Below are 27,361 nucleotides of genomic sequence, written 5' to 3' on the forward strand. Positions count from 1 at the left end.
ATGTTTCGAACTTAAGCATTAGATATGAAATGAGTTCTATATAATACGAATTCTGATTAGTCAGGTTATAATATGGACAAAATAAATAAACAAGCAAACAAATAAGAGAAGATGTATAGTTGTACATTAATGTTGAGTCAATTTTTAGCTGAGATAGAAAAAAGGAATCACGAGATGTGTGTCTTCCTTGCCTACCCCAGCCCGTTTTTTGCACGTCACTATTCTACTAACTTTTTACCTTCTTATGTCTGCGAAGGAGATCAATTTCGTACTTAATTTTAAAATTTTTAAATTCAAAATAAATATAATATTATTTTTAATAAAAAATATTAAATTCAGATTAACTCGATTTATCATAATTCTCTTATATAAGAAGAGCCAGTTGAGATGCTTCACCTTTCTTTTTCATCGTCATGCCTTACAGGAGCAAATCAAAATGCCTGTTTTGGCACTTGTTTTGTAATTTTTGTGTGGTTTCTTCATTTTTATTGTTTATCTTATCTTCTCAGTCTTTTACGTACTCCTTCCACTTTTAGTTACTCGCTTTTCAATAGTCAGTTTGACTAATTTTTTTTTGCCAAATCATATTATTTTAAACAAAAAAAAAAGATATTCAAAAAACATCGAAAGCTACTATAAATTGCAGGTTTTTTCATATCAAAATGTTAAAAGGAACACATCCTAAAAAATTAGTTAAAATTCTTATAGTCTGATTCTAAAAAAGAAACCATGACAAATAAAAATGGAAATATAATATTTAGAAAGTTGCATAAAAATATTATAGGTAGCTATGGCCTATAGTACTAACAATTACAATAAGTAGCAACTAAAAATACCTAAAAATCTTATTAAAAATCGAATAAACTATTCAAATCATGTTAATATAAAAATAAATAACATATATTAAATTTGTATTAACACGGTGTTCTGAAAATAATATTTATATATCCAAGACAAATAAGGAATCGATAATGAAATGTTGAGGGAATTGGATATTAATAATATGATAAGAACATTCAGAGCAGAAATAAAGAATTAAATTCTGACAGTCAAAAGAGAAATAAATGGTATAGTCAGAGAGTCAAACAAACATGTAAGACCTAAGTTTTAATTAGCATCGGTGATGCAATAAATGAAACAAATGGGCCACGCACTGCAATTAAATCCCATCGGTGGTTTTGGGTCTATTGGGTCCCCAAAAACGTTTAATTTAAGGGTGGTTAGGTTAAGTAGTCCTCTTTCTTTTTTTTTAATTTGATATTAAAGTTTGATTAATTTAGATATCGGAAATGATATTTTATTTGAAGGAGATTTTGAAAATTTTCATTTAATATCAAAAGTTAAATTGATCTTTTTACTTATTTCGATCGGAAGTTCTAATAGAGACGATATTATAGATATTTTGCTGGATGCATTTAGATATTTCATGTCCTCGGAGATGATTTGCAGATGTGTGTAGGGTGAGACAATTGGGGAGAATACGGTTGAATTCAAGATATTTAATTAATTAAGGGCGAATGAATCTCGATCATTGGTACAATTATCATGTGAATTTTTCTTTTTAGGTTTAAGTAATTCATCTATATTAAAGTCACACATCGAATGGAAAAAGGAATGGATATACGATTTCATTATATGGTGTTGACCTATCCTCTCATTTTGAGCAAATTTTTGGAGTTAAGTTGTATTCAGTGTCCAATGCTTTAATAATATCAAAGATTACTAATAGATTATTTAATTTCGTGTTGTCAAGAAAAGTAAAAAAAAATTTATATTAAAAAATGTTCTTTATCGAGCTTGAGATATTTAATTAAGGAACAATGATGATCGTAGCTACCACACCTCTGAGCTGCAATAGTTTGGTCCACACTCAAAATCTACATCACCTCAGACGATGAAGTCACATTAATTCTTTTTATTTGGGGGTTATCTTTTGTCATATGTTATTATTATTATTAGTATAAAGTGTTGGAGCAGTCGCTATATATTATCAACAATTTGTGTGTATAATAGCAGCCGCATTGCCCACTTGGCATTAAAGGGGTTGGCAAATATTTAACCATAACTTTGTTCTCAAATCTCAATATTGTTATCAATCAATTTTAGCTATAACTAATAAGTTCGTTACGTTAATGGAGATATAAAGTAATTACACTCGCAAGGACTAAATATTTCTTATCCCGTTCGAAAATAATATGGAATAAATATCAATTTAGGACAAAAAATTAACATCTTAGAACCTCTCTCTATATTTATATATGAAGTAACACGTACAAAAGTACATGTGGTTCAATATAAAACACGTTATTTAATTGTTACTTAGGTCTCTTGTACAATTTTTTTTTTTGGCTATGTATGATTGAGAGAGGAACAATTGGTGATTAGATAATCCCTTTTTTATGGGTCAAGGACGATAAGTTCTTTTTCGATTAGGGATAACGATGAGATTCAAACACATAACATTTATTTGTCTGCTCTAATATTATATTTAATCGTATAGTTGAAAAATATTCACGACTATGTATCAATTTGTGGACGCACTAAATTCACAAGTACAAATATGTATTTGATTTCTCTTTCTTCAGCCAATAATATTTTTGCCCTATTTTGCACGCTTGGTGCCGTTATACGTATAGTGAGTTTTATTGCAAGTTGGGTTTATTATGCATGTAACTCTGATAGCCTAGTTTCTTTTTGGATCATCTAATTTTTTTTAAAAATAATAATAATAATATTTGCCTATTGTATTGTATTAAATTGCAAAACATGCCTTTGTATTTCGACGAAGATATATTGTTATTAATTTTATAATTTATGTTATATCATTTGGAGGTTGTCAAAGAAATGAAATTATAAAAGTGACAGCGAAAAGTTTAACGTCTATTTGCTTAATGTTGTTTGTATAAAGATTGTGATATCTGAATCTAAATGATTATATAATGATTAAGATGTTATTTTTAGATTTGAACGTTGAGTAATTAGGTTTATACTATTTGATTTTTAAATTTTAAATGGATAAAATTTATGTTTGCTAGTGATAGTGGAGATAGTTGGGGCTAATGGCTAGTAATGATGACGGTGATAGTTATTATGGTGGAGGAAGTTAATATTATAGTGATTGTCACGGTGGTGATAGTTAGTAGAGTGCTGGTGGTGATTGTGATTGCTTAGGTGGCCGTGCCGGTTTGTGGTGGCGACTAAAGAATGTCATGTGATGGTTGACGATAGTGCTAATGCGGTCATGGATGTAGTTCATAGTAGGGATTAGCCGTTGTGTTGTAGTGATTGACAGTGGTGGTGGTGCCATAGTGGTGATGGCAACGAAGATAATGATAATGAATATAATTATAGTATGTGTGATAGTGATTGACAATAGAGCTTGTCAACGATGATAGTTGTTACTGACATTTGTGATAACATAGGTGATGGTTGTTGGAGACAGCGATATGGTTGCCGTAATAACACAGGTGATTATTAGTGGTGGCTTTTGCTCAGTCGCATAGCTACATGGTGGTTAAGGTGTCCAATTTGACATCCTTCATCAGAAAAAAAAAAGTATATATAAGTTAAATTATATACGAAATGATTAAATAATATATTTTGAACACCCTTTATAATTAGCATAACAAATTATTGTAGCCAAGTGAATTTACTGCTTATGCTGGTGGCCTAGCGTGATGATAAAAGTTATCCATACAAAAATATATATTTTAATGATATGAAAATCTTGAACATCTCAACAATACAAGCTAATAAGTGCATAAAATTTTAATTTAAATAAATGCACTTAAATGGCCTAAAATATGAACAGTTCAGATTCAGATTCATATCTTCATGGTGGAACGGAGTGAGAGATTGGATGTAATTCAGTTTAAATAAAGTGAAAGAGTTAATGTAATTCAGCTCAAATAAAGTGAGAGGGTGGATGTAATTCAGCTTGAATGAAGTGAAGAGGAGGAGTCTGTTGTAATTGAGACAATTCAGATGGACGATATGAATTTTTTCGAGTTAGTTAATCACTTTTTTCATCGTGAAAGGGTAGATGTAATTTACCCCAAATGAAATAAAGGTGGATGTTCCAAATAGTATTACATGAACCGCAACGTAAGTATTATTTACTACTACTACTATTTATTTAGTTTGTTGCATTAAAAATTATTTGGCAAATACATATTTTTTAAGATATACTCCTATTTATTTATTTATTTATTCTCAAACGTCACCCTTGGTAGCCCTAGTTTGAGAAGAAAAAATAAACAGAAGGAAATTAGGGTTGCATTGTCTCTAGGCATATTAACAATACCCTTACATTAATGTGTGACGATGCGATAAACAATATTGTTGAAATTAAATTTGACTGGAATAAATTAATAAAGGGGTTTTAATTTATATCTAACTGATTGAAAGAGATAGGCTTCAAGTTGAAGAAAAATGCCAATTTAGATCCAAGACTTTGATATCATTTCATTAAATTCAAAATCTTATTTTGGCATGGAAACATGGGAACTAATTAATATTAATTAATTAGTTATAAGTGAATTATCTAGTAAATCAGGTAGTTGGCTGCCCTATTTGCTCATTGTAATTTTCTAGTATCTTCATTGTACAACAACAACTAATTTACCTACATGCAACTAATAATTTTTTTCAATTTTTTTTTTTTGGTATTTGGTTTCAATTCTTGATGCATGTATGTTATGTTTTTGTCACTATGCCACTAAATAGTCCTGCGTTGAATCTCCAAATTAACTTAAATTTGTATCGTGTAAGACCTGTTATAAAAGATTAAGTGTTTTTTATTAGAATTTTTTTTTAATCAAAAGTTTGAACTCAAGACCTTTGATTAAGGGTAGAGCAGTAAAGGAACATATATATCCATCTCGTCACAATTCTTGATGATATTGTTATTCAAATCATTGATTTAAACTCAAGACCTTCAACTAAGGATAGAGGAATATATATATTCATCCTGCCACAATCTTCGAAGATATTGTTCTTCAGTAGTAATCTAGAGGAAAATTTTAATTTAGTTAAGTCAACCTAATCCACTCGAAAGCTTGGAAATTGAAATTTTGTTTTTTTTTTTAAAAATATATCTCGAGCTACCAACTATGTGTCACTCACAAGACTAATGAAATCTAAAACACTTCACTTAAGACTTTGTCAAAAATCTTGAAATCTCACAAGAGAAAATGTGAGCCTAAAAAAAAAAGATCTAAAGTTGTCAAGATCAAGATCCATTCATGCCACTCTAGAGAAAACTACAAATTAGGACTTTTTACAAAAGTGAGGATAAAATACATTAATTAGGCCTACTAATAAGTAAATGCAAACGAAAAAAATATGAAACATCAATCATATTCTAAGCAATAAAAGTTAAAAGTGAATAAAGAAAAATATGTGGTTTGGTAATGCCCCAAGTAGAAAGAGATTAAAAATGACATATGCGTAGTGACAAATAAGTGTGCCCTAAAAGAAACATAAAAAGATTGGTCGGACGGCTTATAACAAAAAAAAGGTCGGTGATTAAATCGAAAGATATTATATTTTGGACCTCATGCATTTAATAAGGAATGTACAAACTTCAATTCCTATGGATTTTTTTGTTCTTAGAGAAAGGCTAATGTTAATTGTCAAATGGTCTAGTATAGCTAGTTTAACAAAATGAGGGAGGACTTGTGACTTAGGGGCGGAGAACAATCTAGAGTGGATATATCTATTTTTTCGCGAAATCTATTTCAGAAGATGGTCCTATACAAAGCATTCAAAAGGCTAGAATGACCTTATTTCGCTTTATCAATTTAGAGAGAGGAGGATCAAGAAATTTCAATTGTAATTTCAGTATATGCAAGACATATTAAGAGCTATATTCTCATCTAGCAAAGTTTTGATAAACAGTGTTATCTGATATTTATGTACATTAGCATAAACACTAATATAGTAAAAAATAGTTATATGACTATGTAGAGGTAAAAAATAATATATGCTTTTCAAGTCTGCTTTTTTCAAATTTAAAATTTTCTTTTTAACAATCTTGATTTCTTAACTTCAAATTACGAAATAAATTATGCGTTTGCAAGCTTATATTGTAGATTAATAAACTAAATCATTCTTTTAAGAAAGACTTTTTATACAAACAAAAAATGAAAAAAATGTATTCAGACTATAAATTATCACGATAAAAATAAATACTTAATTTATTTTAAATCTATCCAAGGGTCTTTTAAACTAAATATTAAAGATGAAGATTTTTGAAATGGAATAAATATTTTAGAGTAGCAATTAGTGACTATATCCCTAAACAGTAAAAATAAACATTATAAAAGTTGTTGTCTATAGTAAAATGGCTAATATTGAAATGATACAAGAGAAAAGGGTTGACAACCGCCAAAATGGTCCAGGCCACGGGAATTTCGTGTGGGATAACACAAATTATTGATGGGCCCCTATCTCCCTTATGGGCCCATTTTTCGCACTATTACAACCAACCGGCAAGGTGATTGCTCGGTTGATAAGCAATTTTCATTTTAAAATTTTAAAATTATAAGTTATTATTTGGATGGTAAATATTTTTTATTTTATGAATAGATTGTTTGAGCAGTAAACACTTTTCATTTTCGAACTTTAAAATTATGAATTCAGGTCTAAAAAGAACAAGGGTTCTACAATTAGGAATCCACCAAAACGATCCTTTTTCTACTAGTGAAAAATTCACAAATTCGACACTTTTAAATCAGGTAATTATTAATGTCCTGAAGTTTTAAAATTCACAAGTTAGATAAAATTTCTTAGTACATACTGGTTAATATCTTGAGGACTTCAATAATTTTATATCGCTATACTGTTGATGTGCTTAAATATAAATTAAATAAATTTTATAATTATTTTCTCTGTTTTGATTTTTTGTTATACATCGTTTTATATATATATTTGGAAAAAAAAAGAATTTCGTGCTTGGTTTGATAACAACTTAGTTTCACTTTTCAATCTTTTTTTTTTTTTTGCTTTCTCAAATTTTGTGTTATATTAAAATAGGATAAATAAATTAAAATGAAAAAAGTATTATTTATTTTTTTGGGGTGAATATGTCTTTTTAAAAGCATTTTATAATTTACATTGTGATAGCCTGATAGGTCACATTCGCATAAAATTTATATATACAGTTATACACTATGAATCGTTTTGCCTCAATTTTACGAGCAATGAGATCATCCAAAAGAACATTGGAGAAGTATATTCAATTGTTATTCACTCAAAAATAAATAAAAGTAGTAATAAATTAATCCCAAGTCCAAATAGGAACCAAACTCTTTCCGTATTCATATATATACTATATGGATGTTATATTTTATTACTTTTTTCAGACCGTTTAATTCATGTGATATATTTTTTATGTGTCTCGAAAATAAGTCATTTTTTATGATTAAAAATAATTTAATTTTAAAAAAATTCTTTTATTCTAAATTTAATAATTTACAATCATACAAATACTCAAGATTTGTTTGAAACCATAAATTAAAAAAAAATAACTTTTTTCTTTATATATCAAGTCGTACGATGCCACATAAATTATGACGGATAAAGTATTTTTATGTGATAGATATAAATTATAATCAACTACCTTGCTAGAAAAGGGAAGAAATAAACAAATTTAGTTTAAGATTTGATCAACAAATTAAACATGCTAGGTAAGCATGGCGTAAGATGGTTACCTATACAACATTGTCTAATTTAATTTGTTAAAGTTTCATCTGAATACGATTGATTTCTATAATATAATTTATCTAGTTTTTTCTAAACGATATTGATTTTTCATTTAATTGAAAAGAAGACATTTCTTATAATATAATTGATTTTTATGTTAAAAGTCTTTTTCGTAAAAAGGCTAGAGGTAGCGGTTGTCTTACTTTGCCTTCCAATCCACATTTAAGAAGTTCGATCAAAATAAAATTATAAATCTAAAAACACGAGATTTAAAATTTTATAAATTGATTTTCAAATAAGCTAAAACTTTTTCATTTTAGAATTAAAAATATAGATAGCTACATTGTGATTCGTGTTTATCGAAATATGTTGCATGAAATATTGTTTCTCCTAAGCTTTTGACTTATGACACATCAAAGATGAGATGAAGACAAGATATATAGAATAAGTAGAAACCAGAAAGGTTAAAGAAGAAAACAAAATAATAATATGGAAACTTATAAATACAAATTATATTTAATGAAATAAAATGTACTCTATGAAGTCAACCATATAAATTGGAAGCTACTTTCACGAGAGAGAAAACATGTATAAACCTATTTTTATTTTTATTTTTGGTGTGGGGCTAGAATTAAATTTCTAGTAGACAAGACAAAATAAAATATCATGGCTGAATATTTATGTAAAGAGAAAAAAATTAAATCTGAATAATTCTAAGTAGGAGGCCAACTGATCAGTCCAATAAATGGGGTCCATTGAAAATGATTGGGGGTAGCAAATTTCTGTTTTCCAATGGGGTTTTCTTGAATTCTCCTAATCAAGAAAATAAACTAACAGACTCAATAGTTATGTGCACCCTCTCCGAATACCATATTAGTTGATTATCTTACTTAAAAATAATTATACTTTATTAATAATTTATTTTATTAAATCAAGCAAACGTTAATTACTATCTCCGTTTCATACTAGTCTGGCATCTCTAAAAATAGTTATTCCATATTTTATTGATAGAATTAATTTTTTTTTTCAATTTTACCCCAACAAACTAATAATCCCTTCATTCTATATTAACTTAATTTTTGAGGTATTTCACACTCTTTTTAGAATAAGACATAGATTGAAACTAATTTTTCATTTTTATCTTTATTATTATTGTCAAAATTTATGATTAAAATAATTAAATATCAATTAATCACTAATTTCAGTACTAACTAATGATCAATAAAATAGAAATAACACTCGATCTCGAAAACTTAATAATTAAGTTAACTTAAAAAATAGAAAATGCCTCAAATATGGAATGGAGAGAGTTCGTTCTTTGGACTCGGAGGTTTAAACAAATTTAAAGGTCTAAGAATTTCATTTTTAAGAGGCCATTTAATCTGAACAAAGAGAAAAATAGTAAAAAATAATTAATTTATTAGTTATTTTTTATTTGCCGTGAAAAACGAAAAGAAATAATCTAATATGGGAATGAGGAAGTAATTTTTTTTAGTATTACCTTAGTAATTATTTTTTTTTTAAATGTTTACATTTATTTATAAAATTGTGAAAAGTTTTTTTTTTGAATGGTAAAATAGTAAAATTATCTTCTTATTCATATTTTCTTAATATGCGTAAAATTAAAAGATAAATTACTATGAGGCGGAGGATATGATATATAGAGAGTTTTATAATAATTTAAATGATATGAAGTTGGTGAAAATAATTAGCTTAACTTTCATCATATTTGCTAAAGCACGTACGTTTTATACCTAATTGAAATAAAAAACAAATCAAATCTCCATTTGTTTTCTAATTGGATGGATTTAACTATTAAAGAGACTTTAATAAAATAATATTGAATTTGCATGCCAAATTATAATTAAAAAAAGGTTTAGAACATTCAAGTTTTATATAAATATTCTGGAATTTATTTTTCTAATATGCTTTTCATTTCTTCTATTTTCAACGAAAAAAGAGAGAATTGTGACCTCATACTCGTGACTTTAGAAAAAACTAATAAAACTATAATTTTTTGTTCATAAAAATTCCAAAAGACCCGTGTAAATGTCTTGTTTTTCTATAAAAGAAGACACGTTTTGACACTTCTATATTGCCAAAAAACAAATTTGTATGTATTCTTTTAGGGGTCGAGATATCTATATATCTTCATAAAATGAAAAAGAAAATTTGTTTTATTGTATATATACATTCAACAAAATTAAACTTTTGTCTTAAAGATAAATTATGTATGTGTGGCACGTAATGGTTTTCTTTTTAAACCTACATTTCTCGATATCTAAATTACACTTCAAAAGTGCAGATACACCTCATAAGGAATTGAGATAAAGTAATGATACAAGAGATTGTTATATTGAATTTTACTATCTTTATGATATACACTTATATATCAATACAACAATATTTCTTCTTTTTTTCTAATGTATATTGCTTTATTGACCTTGACTTTATATATATATATAAAAATATATATATCTTCGAAGAGGCATAGTTCTTGTAGGAGGCACTAGCAATTTTGCATATGCAATAGGTAATGGTTTTCTGTTTTACTCCTAAATTCATCTAGATCTAAATTACACCCCATAAGTTAGCTCAAAAAAAAAAGAACTGTCCTACCCTTATAAGAAGTCCATCCAATCAATGTGAGATTTTTGTCATTTTTTAACAATTACCTCGTTATGCAACTTAGGACAACAGAGCTAACATCCTTCTTAGAGTTTGATTAAAAATCTTTTATGTATATATATGCAGCCAACGACTTTAAAGGAATTGAATCCTCACCCAACATACAACAGAGTAAAAAGTACAAGTAACCAACCAACTGAGCTACTAAGACTTTCTGAACGAAATTAAATTAGATTGAAGTGGTGTAATAATATTGACAAAAGATGGTAATTAGTTGTAGTGAGAGTCACGGGGTTCTCTTGACAATATGAAGTAGTCTCCCTCAATACACATACACAACTATGCATATATATAAGTGGACTCCAACCCATCCCCAGCCTAGCTACCTCTTTTTATCTTGCGTCAATTTTGCTTCTCTATAATAAAATATACTAGTATTTTAAAGTCTATGTGCATGCGCGTTCTTATGAGTGCTTAAATATATATATAATGATCATGGCCTAATAAAATTTCTTCAATATTTAACTCCTCTCAAATAACTAAACATGCAAAATAATCATGGGAATTGTTTAAATGACTAGTTTAGTGTAAAAATGAAAAAGAAATGAAGTGAAAGTAGTAAAATTGTTGGTAAAAAAAAAAGTTAATCAATTAATGTGAGAATTAAGAAAGCTCCAAACCCACCGCTAGCCAAGCTGTCCTATTATTTTCTAGTGTCCTTTTCTCATCTTAACTCAACATCTTCTCATGTAGGGTCTCATCGATAGCTATGTAGATCTTTCTATTAACTCCACCCCTAATCTCATAAATAATAAAATCTCCACTTTATATATGTACCCTCTAGAGTATAATATATAATTTTAATTAATTAAAATAAAGACTTTGACTTATTGTGTGCTTGTTTATTACTCAAATTTACACAATCTTTTCTCGTCCACAACTTTCATTTATAGTACAATAACACCAGTTAATATAAATGGAGGAAGAAACTCTACCCCTTTTAGCCTATATATCATTTGAATAAATATATATAATTCCCTTCATGACAAGTTACTATTACTAAAGTTATACTATCTTTTTTTTTTTATGGCAATTGTCCCTTTTATTACTACAAACATGAGTCAATCCCAACAACATCAACAGCAAGATGATGATGATAACAACAACATCAACAACACTATTAAAGGAGGTGATAATGATGATGACGATGATCATGAACATGACATGGTCATGCCTGGTTTTCGATTTCATCCTACTGAGGAAGAGCTTGTAGAGTTTTATCTTCGCCGTAAGGTTGAAGGAAAACGTTTTAATGTTGAACTCATCACTTTTCTTGATCTTTATCGTTATGACCCTTGGGAGCTTCCTGGTATACACTACTATTCATTTTTACTCTCTTTCAATTTCTTTCCTTTCTACGTAATACAAGCAGATTCAGAATTTAAATTTTAACACAAAGTTTCAGTNGTTGCCTTTAAAGATAGAAAAGAATATCCTTGCATATCTACAAGATGCATAAGTCTTGTACCAACANGTATTTTTTAAGGTTTTCTTAGATTGAATTTATGTAATTGTGAGTTCATAATTCAATAATTACTATAATCTATATCAATTTCTATACTAAAAATGTCGGTTTTAATTGAACTTGTTGAACAAATTGTTAACACTGGATTCATCTGTACTCAATACTTGTGATGCAGATCATAATTGTTATAAAAAATATTAATTTTGAACCCTAGATCCGCCTCTGCTTTACTTTTGGGTAGCACATAATTTGGATTCAATTGAGTTTCTATTTTTTGAAGTTGATTCTATATGTATAAGTTTGTTTGTTTTTATAGCTTTGGCAGCAATTGGAGAGAAGGAGTGGTATTTCTATGTGCCAAGAGATAGGAAGTATAGAAATGGTGATAGGCCAAATAGGGTTACAACATCAGGGTATTGGAAGGCTACTGGAGCTGATAGAATGATTAGAACGGAGAATTCGCGGTCCATTGGCCTGAAAAAGACATTGGTTTTCTACTCAGGGAAGGCTCCTAAAGGCATAAGAAGTAGTTGGATTATGAATGAATATCGTCTTCCACATCATGAAACTGAACGCCTACAAAAGGTGTATATATATATATCACAACCTTAACTTTCATTTATTCATTCAAATGTATTCGTTTCACAGGCACATGAGGTCAAATTCCGATTACAACTAATAATATGTAGTATTTTCAGGCAGAAATTTCACTTTGTCGTGTCTATAAAAGAGCTGGAGTGGAAGACCATCCATCTCTTCCAAGATCACTACTAACAACAAGAGCATCATCATCTTCTTCTTCTAGAGGAACAACTCCCATCAAAAAACAACAAGTAGCACAACAAGATTCATCATTAATCTCTCCGTTGTACCTAGCCCAACAACAAATCGACGAAAAATTAAGTACTGAAACAAGTGCAAGTAGTACTAGTACTGATCACCATCACCAACACCAACACCAGCATCATGTTGCTACATCACTCGGGCTCAATTCCCTCTCAAATTCATACACTAACATCGCGCTAGACCCTATTGGGAGCGCGGTTAATATCACTACATCAACCTTAACACCTTTCACATCATTAGTAGCAACAACAAATAATACCACTGATGATCTCCATAGACTAATAAACTTAGACCAAGTCGTCGCCTTTCATAATAATCAACACCATTTTCATCCTCCTCCTGGTGTTGTGCCCCAACAATATCCTCCTCCATTATTACTGCAACAACCACAATCTTTACTTCATCAAGGATCACTTCCATCTTCCGCGGCCGCGGCTTTTTCAGACAGATTGTGGGAGTGGAATTCAATTAATCAAACAGATGGAAGCTGCAAAGATGATCACTATGATCAAGGCAATAATCCCTTCAAGTAATTTCATCATCACTAAACTGCACATATACATATCAATATATAATATATATATCTACTGATATTTTTAATTTTACTAGCTAGCTAGCTCTATGATCAAATTAAATAATGTGTGTGTGGGATCTTATTGTTAGGGTTTAGGGTTAGTTCTAATTAGTTAGGGTACTATTATTAAGCTATTGTAATCTTTCTAATTACTTTTCTGTACTTGATGAAATTAGATATGTGCTAATTAAGTTAGCTCTACAGTTCAATGCATCTTCTTAGGGTTTGATTTTAAATTTTATGGGGAGTATACATGTCTTGATGTCGCTTGATGATTATTCAGGTTGTTGACTATATATAGATAAACTACTGATTCTTCTCTAGTCTTAATTTATTTATGTGATGTACTTTTTTTTAATTATTTTATCAAATTTTATAGCACATGAATTGGGAAAGAGTTAAATCATGTGACAAAATTAGCCCATAAAATTATAATTCATCTGATCGTGTTGATTATTAATACATATTAAGAAAATATAAAAAAGAACAAATAGCAAATTAAGTTTTTGACCCACATTTTAGCTCTTTATGCTCATGTCAATTTCAATTCAAGTAATTTTTAGACGGACATCTCATTTAATCCACCCAAATTCAGCATAACCCGTTCATTTGACACCTTTTGGACTTACATGCACATAGAAGCTTTAGGAATGAAAATTGATGCAGTCAGTCTGGTTCAATATACACACTGTTATTCATAAGAATTAATGATTAAGCAATTATTGATTCACAGACTTATGAAGAGACAAAGCTAGAATGCAAAATGTTGGAAATTATGGATCCATAAATATATTTTTCACAAGACAACAGCTAAATAGAAGACAAATGCTTAGTATCATATTTGCCTAAATATATAGTTTTAGCAGTAACTAATCCATTACAAAGATTTCATTGCTGAGTAAAAAAAATTAGTTCTAGAATTAATTAATTAATTTTCCTTGTTGTATCCATATATAGCTACATTAATTCTTTGGATTATCTGTCCTATTGGTTAGCCTGAAAAGTTCTTCACATATAGATTTAGTATTGACACTACTACTATATACCTTATGAACTATGCTCTTTCACCTACTATATAATAGCTGGAGGAGATAGGAAAAAAGTAATCATATTATATAATTTAGGCTGTCTATGTTAATTTGAGATGTGTACGAAAGACAAATGAGCGTTTCGAGCTGAATTTTAACTTGTCAGAATGAATTGAAATAACAAATGAGTTAGGGACCAATCTTTTAATTTTGTGAAATTGCTTACGCTGAGATGAACTAAGTGAAACTAGGTTAAGCAAATTTTATTTTATTTTTTTATAATTTGTTTAATTAATAAACAAAACTAATGTTTTTATTTTTTGTTATACTTATATATAACATACCTAAAAGATTTTTTTTTTAATTTCAATATTTTTACAAGATTTATCACTTATAAATTTAAACCAACTTTTGGGCAGATCATTTTAGGCAAATTTCAATTAATTACATTTTCATAGGTTAATTTTATTATCTCAAAGAGAAGTCCATAGAACATAACGTGCATATTGTGTCATTTTTTTGTGCCCCTATTCAATTCCGCGTGAATATAGCTCGTGCATTTCTTTGTTTCTACCAATGCTACTTTATGCATCGGAGCTAGATAGGATTAAGGGATTTATTTAAAAAAAATTCGATGAAATTTATATTATTTATATTTGAATAAAATTATTTTATGTATAGTTAATAAATATTGAATCACCGTCAACTTCTTTATGTGCCTACTTCTTCATAATGTAAACCCCTAGATGAAAATCATTCTTTGGTCACTAAGTCACTCTTAATGAATTGTGTGACCAACTCAACTAAAAACAAACTCCAGAGGGTTCACTTTTATTTGTCATGTTGCGTTTTTTAAAGTTAAATTGACTAATTTTTAAAATTAAATTAGATTACATTAATTTGATATTGTTAAATTTAGATATTCAAAACTATACGAAAAGTACAATAAATTACAATTTTTATATACGAATATGATAAAAAATATATCAGAAAAGTTAATCAAAATTTTTATAATTTGATTCTAAAAAGAAAAACTATGACAACTAAAATTAGAAATAGACGGATGGAATACTTTCAACATGAATAGTTTCTCACAAACTGTTGTTTGATTGTCAATTTTTTCCTGACAAAAGGGTCAAAGAGATTAGAAATTAGAAAAATTCCTAGTTGGAGGACTTCATATTTGTTTGCAAAAATGAAATATAATTAAAAAATGATTAGGCGGCAAAAATATACTGTAATTTCACATGTTCCAAAAGGAAAAACATGATTTGTATATGAGTGTATATATATAATATATTTGCAATGTTAAATTTTATTTTTAAGGCATCTTCAAAATTCACCAATAATTGGCGGTCCATCACACTTTCATATACTATACGATAGATACGTCGTGATTGTGCAGCAATAATGCATGTACTGGGATTAAAGTTTATTTAGAAATATTTTATATGATATTGTATGTTTACATCCCTACTCTGTCAAAATAGGGCGAAACGTCGCGGCAACTCGAAAATAAATTAATTGATTCAATTTTAACAAAGTTTTAAAAATAAACGAGTTTTAAAAAGAGTCGCCACCTAATTTTTAGGAAAACTAGGAAACCAATTATTAATCTACGAAACCAATTGATTCTAGGTAAGGGGTTCAAGTTATTCCGAAGGGAAGGGGTTAGGCACCCTTCGGAATCCACAAGTGTGGTTCCCGACTGAATTCATTTTTTTTTTTTTTTCAAATTGAGGAAGAATATAAAATAATATACAGATATAATAAACATGCAATATACAAAATAAAACAAAATAATGATCGGCCTAAAGTTTGCCTAACGTCAATATTCACAAGATAATGAAATTAAACGTATGATTCGAACTTCATTCGAATGGCTTCAAGGAAGCAAGTTTTGGGTACCTGTAAAGACACTTAGTAAAAGAATTAGTGTCAAATAAATAAAAATGAATAACTCAAATAATGACTTAAAAATAAAAATTTGTCTTATTAACATGGAAGGCCTTGGAAATCGACGGTAATTTCTTCATCGGCCAATTCCAACAACTAAAATTATATATAAACTGAATTAGATTTCCGTCTTTTAAAATGGAAAGGCCTCCAAAATCGACGGAGAGTTTTCTCATTGGCCAAATTTAACAATAAAAATATTAACTTTAATTAAATTTCCGTCTTTCAAAATGGAAAGGCCTCTAAACCCGACGGATAGATTTTTCATCGGCCCTTTTAACAAATATATTTAATATAACTTGAACATCAACAAAACATAACAAACTTATCCCAAGAGAATATGGAAAATAATAACCAAACTAAAACAACATAATTAGAAATGAAAACAACAATAACGTAATATATAAAAATAAAAATAACATTAAAATAGAATAATAACAAAACCCTGAAAAGTTAAGATAGCAAATAGCTGACTAACAAATTTAAAATAATAATAATAATAAATAAATAAATATCAAATCGTAAAATAATGCTAATATTAAAACTACAATAAACACAAATATTAATTGACTTTTAGAACTACATTAAACTAAAAAAAAACAAAACAAGCTACATATAATAAACAGAAACATAAAAGAGCTGGGAAATAAATAAAACAAGACTAAGAAAAAAATTTACCTGAAACTGGGCGACGAACCGGAACTACGAGTTTGAAGAAGACGACTCCACCTCCTCAACTCGAGAAAACCACAAAAACACTTTAAAATTTTTGAACTATGGGAACCAAGAATTCTCAAAATTTTATGAATATTCTTTTATTTTCCCCTCCAAATCCTCCCCTAAAAATAGTGAATGAAGTAGGCTTATATAGAAACCCAAAAATCCTCAAAAAGGATGAAATACCGATGTGGGACTATTGCAAAATTGAAAATTGTTTGAGAGACAATGTGGGAAAGGCAGATTTTTTTTTGTATTTGACTCAAAATGTATGAATTTTAAAATCATCGGACCAAAATTTGCTATTAAATAAATAAAGCTTCAAAATCACGAATTTTTAAAATGTTAGGCCAAAATTGGGTGTCAACATTGTAAAATCAATTATTATTTATCTCGTTTTGATTTGACACGAAATTTAATAATTAAATCTTGATATTAAACATAATGTGTGAAAAGTTAAAATTAAAAAATTATATAAAAAAAGTAAATATAAACTGACTTTAAAATATAAGTATAACAAACAAATTGAAACGATATATACAGATATTTGCCGGAGTGTCGGGGGGGGGGGGCATTGCAACTAAAATTTGGAAACAATGACCGTTTGACATTCTATGACAAGTCGAGAAATACAATCATTTTAATGTTGTCTTAGTAGTCAGATTCAGAATTTTAAAGTTTAAAGAAGAGTTTCTCTATGACAAAATTATTTGTACAAATCAACTGAATTTTTAAACTATTAAATTTTATCAAATCAGTAGCTATAACTCTCACTTCAAAGTTGTAAGCAAAATCTGCTGTTGAGAGTTTTTCTTATTAGACCAAAAAATGAAGATTAGGCACTTGAATGTATACATTTAGAATAGAAAAAGTAGAAATATATATCATATCAAGAAAGCATGTTTGAAGTGTTATAAGAAGCTATAACTTTTTTAAAAAGGATTAAATACTTTTAATCTTCAATATTTAAGTCCTATAGATTAAAATTAATTGACAATATATACTTGTATACACATGTATACAGAAATAGTTATATTTAGAGTTGAACTGGAGCTGATAAAAAAAAAACTATAGATATTCATTCATGATATGATTATCAGTTACAGGGACATGTGATTACACAAAAATGACAACTCATTTTAAGAATAATTTTGAACTCAATTGTTAGCAACAATTACAAGACAGACATCAAGCAGAATGTCGTATTACACTAAAAATGACAAAGTAAATGTGTTTCTGGAACATGAAATTGGAATCTCCTGCTGATAAAGTTACATTAACATTGTGTTGGGTATTGCCAACATCCCGTCTAGGGCAAGGCCCACGAAGGGTTAGAGTAGTTTGGTTTGGAGTTACAATCGAGCATGATACTTGTTCGGTATATTTTGTTAAAAATAAAGTTATGTTTTTGCTATCAGCTATAACTTTTGGTATCATGATAAACATTTAATCCTAATAAGTGGTATCAACAATTATGCCACAAGCCATATAAGTTGGAGAAAAAAACACAACTTTGGAGAGCATTTTTCATTCTCAGTAGTAGTAGTACTTCACGTAAGGTTTAGTGTTTCAATTAATTTTGAAACAAATTCATCCGTTGAAAAAGTTTTGAAATAACAAAATAATGAATGTGAGTTGTAACATTATTTTTTGTTACCAAGGGAGTAACTAAATGTGAAATTTATCCTAAGATTAGGACAAGATAACGTAATCGCACAAATAAATTTCACATTTAGTTACTCCCTTGGTCCCAGTTTATATGACACTTTTTGAGTTTTGAGATTCAAACAAGTCTATCTTTGACCGTAAATTTTTCATATAGCTTTTAAATAGTTTGATGTCAATTGTTGTGACTTATTGTACTTTTATGTAATTTAAAAATATATAGATTTCATTTAACTTTTTTTAAGATTTCATACGCAAATTTCTGATCAGACTTAAACAGTTTGACTCTTGAAACATGAAAAGTGCACAGATTGAGGGAGAGGGAGTATATAACTTTGACTCCTTTTAAAAAATAAAAATAAAAAATCACTATAGTCATATAGCTATAATTTCAACTATAAACTTATTATACTTTCACTTACTCACACCTAAATTACTATTATCAAAAATAAATTAGATCGTAAATTTTATTCTATCTCAAATCTAAATAAAAGAGAAAAATTATCCAAATGGGCCAGAATGGATATAGAGGAATCGTTTTCCAAGTCCATTTTGTAGAAAGATATTTGTGATTTTGTGTGAGTTAGTGAAGTACCATAATTTTATTTTGCCTTTGAAATTACAATTACATATAACTATATTAGTGAAATTTACATTAATTTTATGCTATCTACTTTATCATTTACTATATCGAATAACTTTATTCACAAAAAATTATATTATAAAAATTCATCTCCGATAATAATTTAAAGCTAAAATTTAATAATTTTATGCGCTTGAAAGTTTACAATTATTTTTTTAATTCCTTTATATACCTTATGACTTTGGGGAAAAAAGAAAAAGAAGCGAAGACCTTTCGATAACTAAAGCCAAAGTAGTTATCCGTGCTATTTATATCCCCACAATTTTTATTAAAAAAGTTATGTTACAGAAGTTCGTCTCTGATAATAATTTAAAGCTAAAATTTTATAATTTTACGCAGTCAAAAGTGCACAATTATTTTTTTTTAACTCTTTATATACCTTATGACTTTGGGAAAAAAAACGAAAACCTTTCGATAAATAAAGCTAAGTAGTTATCCGTGCTATTTATATCCCCACAACTTTTATAAAACAACAAATGTCAAAATCAAAACCTACAAATGCAATCATACGTTTTTTTAATCGTCTACTTTTATTTATATATTTATTTGTTTTTAAAAAATTAATCGAAAAAATATCTATATTTGTAATATTAATTATTTAATATTTTTTAAAAATGTAATACCAAAACATAGATTAGAACAGATATTATAATAAATTATTCATATAAATTATTATTTTTTAAAAATGTTTGAAATTATAAATGGACAAACAGATAAGATTTTTTCTCCTAATCAATAAAATAGAGTACGAAAAGTTTATACAAAATTTCATAATGTTAAGAGCTAATCAGGTCATATTCTTTTTTTTTTAACCAAAGTACAAAAATCTCTTAAATTTTTTCATATTTCCGGATTACCGGATACATCCTAAAACATTTCGATATATCGAGTTCTGATTTTAAATATATTGTTCAATATTTTGATATATTACGTCTCAATTTCAGACACATCACTCAATGTATCGACATATCACTTATGTCTCATTTTGATAGAATCTGATTATAGCACACAATATCTCGATACAACACTTTCCTATTTCTAATACATCACTCAACATCTCAATTTTAAATAGATCACTTAACATATCGATATATCACTATTTATAAAATATATTTCCAAAAATAGGAGATAATAGAGACTTTATAAAATTTATAAATGATAAATTCTTTCTAAAAATATGATAATATAAGTTGTGTCTTTAAGTGATTCTTTTCATTAATTTTTTTTTTCAAGTTAGGAGTATGGTATGACTTTAACTAGAAATAAAAAGACTTATACATCAGATTTCTAACAATTTTTATTTTTTAAACCAGTAGAGTAGTGCTACACAATAGTTATCTATTTTTACCAAATAAATAAATAAATAAATAAAAACAAATAAAATAAAGACAGATAAGAAAGTAATTTATTTACCAAAAACCCTTTCCTTCTCTTCCCGCTGTTTGTTCTCTTTCTCTCTCTACAATCTCTGCCACTTTACTTCTTACAATTTCTAAGCTTTTTCTTTATCAAATCTTCATTTCACTGCACATAGCAAACTAATTTTCAAATTTTGGGCAACATGAAGTGGAAAGTTTAGTTCTTGGGGGGAAACCCTAATTTATTTCAACCCACTTCTTGTTTTTTTTTTCAAAGACTCAATTTTTTTTTCTTGTGGATTTGTTAGAAATTGCGTGTAGACAAGGTTAGTATGGAAAATTCGGTACCCAGGACTGTAGAAGAAGTATTCAGCGATTTCAAAAGTCGTAGAGCTGCTTTAATTAAAGCACTTACCACAGGTTTGTAGTTTTGTTTTTTAATTTTCATGAACTTTTATGGGTTTTTGAGCTTAATTACTTTCTGGGTGTTGCTGAATTTTGTTGGGTTTTGCTAATTTTTTTGTTTCTTTTATAAAAATAATATTGCAGATGTTGAGAAGTTTTATCAGCAGTGTGATCCTGGTGAGTTTCTGTTGCTCGGTTTTACATTGGATTGTGTGGTTCATCTATATTAGCGAAGTTGGTTGTTCTGTTTTATTGAGCTTGAGGTGTATTTCTAAATGTAGTATATTTCTTATAAGCTATAAGCTTTTAATTTCTGGGACTGTTCCTTCTGTATCTTGGAATTTCATTGTTAAATGTGGTTAAAATGATTATAAGTCACTTGATTAGACTTTGTGACCTTTAACATTTCAGAATTCTTATCCTGTTTTTGTGTTGGTTTTGTAATTCCAATTTCGTTCTTTCAGGGAGTGGCCTAAAACTTATGGTTAGAGGTTTCTGATTGTTGGCATCATTTTGTCATTCAATGTTCTTCTTTGGGTGTTATGCAAGGAATGGAAAGATTGTATTTTTGTGAAGTAGTTTATCGCTTCAATTGAAAAAGCAATTCTTCTGCATTTACAACAGAATATGAATTGTAAAAGTGAGATCATTACTTAGAATTTTATGTCATTTACAGTGTTGTCAAAGTTGTGCTTAAGCCTTGAAAGAGAAGCTCCAAACATGTTGAGGGCTTCGACTCACTTAATGTGCGTTTTATTTAGTGTCATCGTTAAGACTCTAAGTCAAACTTTTCCTTGCAAATGGGTGTTGTCTGAGGAGACAACATTTAACAGTTGATATTTCACTTTATTGTGAAAATTTTCGATTTCTTTGTCCATAGATTTGTTTTTCATGCTTATATTTATGAGTCTTGTACCAAATGTATGTATGTATGTGTGTGTATATATTATGTGTATATTTTTTTTTATTTTTTATTTTCGATTTGCACCTTTTTTTCATTAAAGCCCACACTTTATTTGTGTTTAAATCCCCAACGGACCTTAGAGCTTTTCGCTTTTGATTAATTAGTCATTTAATTAGGATGTCAATATCCGAAATCTATGCATTGTAATCCTGTGTATCAATTCTCAAGGAAGTAGAGATGTAAAACTTCTTTTATGTAGCAGTGATCATCATTTCTCTATCACAGTGACGCAGTGTCTCCAACCATCATTAATCTTGTTTATGATATGGGTAAAAGCACATATGATTGCATATTATTGCAGACTGAAAGCACTTTAATGTTTTCATGACTTCTTTTAATGTAAATGCGTGCATTTTCTGTATACTTACTTAAGGTGTCTGGAGGCAGGGTAGTTAAAGTGGTTAGATACTATATTGTCACCTTATGATTAATAAATATTCTTGTTTTCTTGTTTTTCTCTTTCTTGGTAAGTTTTTGTTCTCTTTTTCATTTTTTGTTTTTTTTGGGGGGGTTAGGGGTTGGGTGTTGGGGTGGGGGAGGTTCTGTTATTTCTGGCATGTGAAAAAACATGGAAATTCTTTGTTTGTATTTGGCAGTTTTAGAGGTTTTCTTTTGTGCCAGCACTCGATAATTGTTTTTGAAGTATTTGTTATCGCAGTGATTCATACCGTAACTTTATCCTGAAAATTTGACTCCTTTCTTTTATGCGGTGTCTAACTGTTTATTTCATTTTTGTTGTTTATTTGCTCCCATTTATGGAACTGCTGATTATGACCTTTGTGACGATGTATATCAATAAACTACTCCCTCTCTGTATCAAACAGTTGTGTCAGTCCTTATGATAGTATATCTCTCTCTTAATTTTTCTTAGTCCTTCTGGAAGTTTTAAGGATAATAAGTTTCGCTTTCGTGTTGCATTATTCTTCTCCCCTTTGTTTCCAGTTTGCCCTCTTTTTTTCCTTGCTTTGAGGCTTGTTGTGTGTTCCCCCTCATTGGATGTTCAATTCTTGTTTAGATCACTTGTGCAGATCATTTGTGAATTGTTTATGAAAATTTCTGAATTTAAACATATGTTTACTTTCAGAAAAGGAGAACTTGTGTCTCTATGGGCTTCCTAATGAAACATGGGAAGTAAACCTCCCGGTGGAAGAGGTGCCTCCAGAACTTCCTGAACCAGCATTGGGCATAAATTTTGCACGTGATGGAATGCAAGAAAAAGACTGGTTATCACTTGTTGCTGTTCACAGTGATTCGTGGCTGCTTTCTGTTGCATTTTACTTTGGCGCAAGGTTTGGGTTCGGCAAGAGTGAAAGGTAAAATAACATCCACCCTCTCTTTTGAACTCTGAATTTGCAGTGTCTGTTAGGTAATATCTGCTCGCGTTTCTTTTTATCTTCTGGGTTTATCTACTGGCATATGTTGAGCTATGTCTTTCCCATAGCAGTTCCCCTCATGCTTCTTAAAATTCATCTCCCCAAGCATTTAGTGCATCCAGAACTTGTATGCTCCATCGATCAATTTTAGGGAGATAAGCTTCTGTGATTGCTGTCCGCTTTTTTTTTTTCCATAGGTGAGAAAATTTTCAATGAAAAATCACTGAAGAAATTTAGTCAACAATCATGTATGAACATCTCTTTCCCAGAACTGTACTTTCTAACCCATACAACAGTTGGAGCTCCCTTTTTTCCCTTTGATCTTTGTTGAAGAAACAGTTACATGTTTCTTTTTTTGTTGTCTTCTTGCTTACAATGTAGTTTTTGACCTGTTTTTTGCCTCTCATTGAGGTATGTTAAACCAGCAATCAATCAATCATGAACTAGGCTAATCTCGAATAAGGTTGGTTTGATTCCCTTATCTGCTTCATCTCTACAAGATTCAGTATTTAGGATTCATCATAATTAGACAAGTTTATGCTTGCTGTTAATCTACTCCAATCCTTCTGCTTCATCGACATATTAAGGCTCTTATAGACAGTTGTGGCTGATTGATGATGTTGAGTTTAAAACATCTTTTTCATCCTAAGGATATACTTTATATACAAAAGCACCAAGAAGCTGCAAATATATTGAGTTTATAACAGTAAAACTCTGAAGTTTAAGTATTAGCTGTAATTAGGATTACTAAGTTATAACTCTGGAGTGGAGAATTTCTAGCAGTGAGATTATTTGGGCAATATATAGAAGTCCACCTTCATCCAAAGTTCATTTAGTCAGTGTTTCATATTTTCTGTGTCATGAAAACATGATAAGATTTACCGATAAGCTGTAGTTGCTTTGAAAGTTGGTAGCAGCATCAAGGGAATTTGGAAATGATACCTGCAGCCATTTTTTGGAGTATCTGGAATGATAGTAATAGAAGATGCTTTTAATGTAAAAGCTACTTGCCTCATGTTTTTGTATAGTTGGTTTATTTATCCCTCTCGATTTCCGGCTCCTTTCTGAACTTTGCCAGCTCCCCGACTCTTAACTAGCAATGTGAAGGAGAGTTGATGCTTTTGCTACTGTACTTTTGTAACTATTATGCATCTACTTTATGCCTGCGATATACTAATAACTTCGTTAAAAAAAAGATGTCTTATTTCTTTGTCTTGGTGAGCATACTGATGACTTGTTGCAATGAGATTCCAGACATCTTCCATTTTTAGGTTTCTATAGAATTTGTCTATCATTACCTTATAAATATGGAATATAGATTTACAAAGCCTTTTGTCCGTTCAGTATTCTGGAGAAGGTTATTAGGTGCTAGTTATTAGACAAGCAGATGCATTTGCATAGTGACATATTTTGTGGGCATCATTAGATCAGATAATGTTTGGTTTAGAAGCAAGGATGCTTGGCATGTTGAGATGCTTACCATCAGCCGGTGTGTTGGATGTAACATCATAGAATAAAATAGTATGTTGAGTGAATAGTAGGAGTTTCAGACATGTTGAGAGATCATCACTGTTATTGTTGGCTGTAGCATCATTGAATATGTTAGTGCTTAGTTGAATAGGCAAAGGATGTCTGACATGTCAGGACAGCCCAAATGCTGTATAATATTTGGAGGCTGGAGCAACTTTTGAGTAACAGGTCTACTTTTTGTATCTGCTGCTATTGTAGGTTAGAGAATCTTCTGGATGTGAAACTATGGCTGTAATCATTATAAGCTGGATTTTATATTGGGAAACTGGTGCATGGGATCCATGATCATGTGTACATGTCCAGAAATGTTAAACTTAAATCTCTTATATTTGTCTAGTGTATGGATAGTTTGTCTAACTAGTCCAATCTCATAAATGTGTCTTCCATTGGTTAAATGGTTATCTGAGATATATTTAGAGAGAATAATTGTTTTATTTTGGAAATCATGTATACAGGAAGAGGCTTTTCCAAATGATAAATGATCTCCCAACAGTGTTTGAAGTTGTTACTGGAGCTGCTAAACAAACACGTGACGCCCCTCACAACAATAGCAACAAAAGCAAATCAAGTGGAAAGGTTCTCATATACTGGACCTAACATCTAGAACTACTGTATATATATATATTTTTTTCATTTTGTTTGAGCATATGTTTTCTGCATCATCTTTAATTTGCAGCCTCGTCAGCCAGAGTCCCAACTCAAGGCAGTAAAGGTGTCTCCACCTAAAATGGAGAACGACAGTGGTGAGGAGGAAGAAGAAGAAGAGGATGAACAAGGAGCAACTCTGTGTGGAGCTTGTGGTGATAATTATGCGACTGATGAATTCTGGATTTGCTGTGATATTTGCGAGAGATGGTTCCATGGAAAATGTGTGAAGATAACTCCAGCTAAAGCTGAGCATATCAAACAGTACAAGTGTCCTAGTTGCAGTAGCAAGAGAGCTAAAGTCTAAAAATTGTGGCAAGAATAATTAAGTGGTGATGTTGGAAGGTGTAGGAGTTTTAGCTCAGTTATCAAATGTCAAAAGTTAAATGTTTGCTGATGGAATTGGGTTGTCCATTTGCTTTCTGTTATCTTGCTTTCGGATTGCGTTTTAGATTTTAAAGAAATTGTGCCTGTTATCATCTTGTGTTTGAAGATCCATTTTCATTTTTCACTTCTGTATTTTTACCGGAACAACGACCTGCTTAAACTTATGAAGGTCCATCCTTTTATACCAGTCCACCATGACTACACCCCAGCTTCAATCACATTGCAATAAGCTGTTTATACCCTGAAAATGGTAAGCATTCCAATCTGCTGCAACAGTTCTCTAAGGAATTTCATCGAACTGTTGCTGTGCAATCTCCAAAGATCAAAACTTCCCATTCATACCCATAACCGCATTCTGAATGAACCTACCCATCCATGCTCTCTTTTGATAACCTTTGTAAATTGGAACAATCGAAGTGATTGAGAAGAAGAACAATCCACATATCCAGTGAAATCCAGTAGGTACACAAATTTTACTATAATTTTGTGGAAACAGAGAAATTGTTTTTAAATATCATTGAATCAAGTATAACAAATAATATAAACAACATATAAATATCAAAAACAAAAATTATTAAAATACGACTAATACTATAACATACGCCATTAACAACAAAACAATGCTGCTCCACTACCTATTTATATATAAATAAAAAAAAGTAGAACTAGTGATAAAGCTACTCACCTTAATTCAGTATTGGAGTTTGTCTTTACACTTAAATCACCGTCTTGCTGTGATTTCATCTGAAAAAATATTATACGCAACCCAATAGGTGTACACTTGCTCTCTCACATCTATTATAAAACCTCTTCCCTGAATTTTTTTTTAAATGCAAAATAAATCAGTAATAGTAACAAACGAATCAGTCAAAACCCTAAAAATTAATCCCAAAATTAGTTGGGCCCCGTAAATTAAATCACAATAAGATAAATTTTTAGGTTAGCAAAATCAACTTACCATAACCCAGCCAGAAAAAAAAAGAAAGATGAAGATTGCTTCCAAAGGAACAACAGTGCATTTGAAGCCGCATCACAAACCAACAATTCTATTGGACTAGCTTGCGCAATTTCAACTAATTTTATGTGTTATATTCTATCGCTCAATTTTATTCGTGAAGATTCATGATTGTCAAATCACTTTCTATACTTTTCAAGACTTTCTCAAAACCCTTCGTATTTATCTCATTTGAATAAAAATAAAACCTTTTTGATAACTATAAAATTTAAATAAGCGATTATTGGAAACAAACAAATGTCAAAATCAAAACCCACAAAATGCAAACATCATAGCCTTTTTTTTAACACCTCTGCCTCATCATCAAACAAGAAAGAAAAGATGAGAAGAGAGAAGAATCCCTCTCCATTGTCCAAGGCAAAATCTTCATCCTAAGTTGTAATAAAATATTCTCAAGT

At 29.6% G+C, this 27,361-nt stretch overlaps 2 protein-coding genes and 1 long non-coding RNA gene across 4 annotated transcripts; 2 read left to right on the forward strand and 1 right to left on the reverse strand.

The window, feature by feature from the left end:
• Positions 1 to 11,225: 11,225 nt before the first annotated feature.
• Positions 11,226 to 13,513, forward strand: LOC107008872 (NAC domain-containing protein 35). Of its 2 annotated transcripts, none has more exons than XM_015208079.2 (3): positions 11,226 to 11,701; positions 12,174 to 12,442; positions 12,547 to 13,513. In XM_015208079.2, exons 1-3 carry the CDS (start codon positions 11,419 to 11,421, stop codon positions 13,234 to 13,236), a joined length of 1,242 nt encoding a protein of 413 aa, XP_015063565.1. In that variant the 5' UTR covers positions 11,226 to 11,418; the 3' UTR covers positions 13,237 to 13,513. The 2 variants fall into 2 exon arrangements, with proteins under 2 accessions (XP_015063565.1, XP_015063573.1); XM_015208087.2 differs by having other exon boundaries at positions 11,231 to 11,701; positions 12,556 to 13,513.
• Positions 13,514 to 20,685: 7,172 nt separating this feature from the next.
• On the forward strand, positions 20,686 to 26,072 carry LOC107008303 (PHD finger protein Alfin1-like). The gene is made up of 5 exons (XM_015207319.2): positions 20,686 to 21,064; positions 21,194 to 21,226; positions 23,098 to 23,326; positions 25,372 to 25,492; positions 25,593 to 26,072. Exons 1-5 carry the CDS (start codon positions 20,977 to 20,979, stop codon positions 25,866 to 25,868), a joined length of 747 nt encoding a protein of 248 aa, XP_015062805.1. The 5' UTR covers positions 20,686 to 20,976; the 3' UTR covers positions 25,869 to 26,072.
• On the reverse strand, positions 23,559 to 27,348 carry LOC114077593. Its single transcript, XR_003578970.1, has 3 exons — positions 26,907 to 27,348; positions 26,634 to 26,762; positions 23,559 to 24,549 (listed from the first exon to the last, which is right to left on the reverse strand). It is a non-coding gene; the product is annotated as an uncharacterized LOC114077593 (long non-coding RNA).
• Positions 27,349 to 27,361: the final 13 nt, after the last annotated feature.

This window comes from Solanum pennellii, chromosome 1 (genome assembly GCF_001406875.1).
Source record: "Solanum pennellii chromosome 1, SPENNV200".
In the NCBI taxonomy this organism is placed as follows: Eukaryota; Viridiplantae; Streptophyta; class Magnoliopsida; order Solanales; family Solanaceae; genus Solanum; species Solanum pennellii.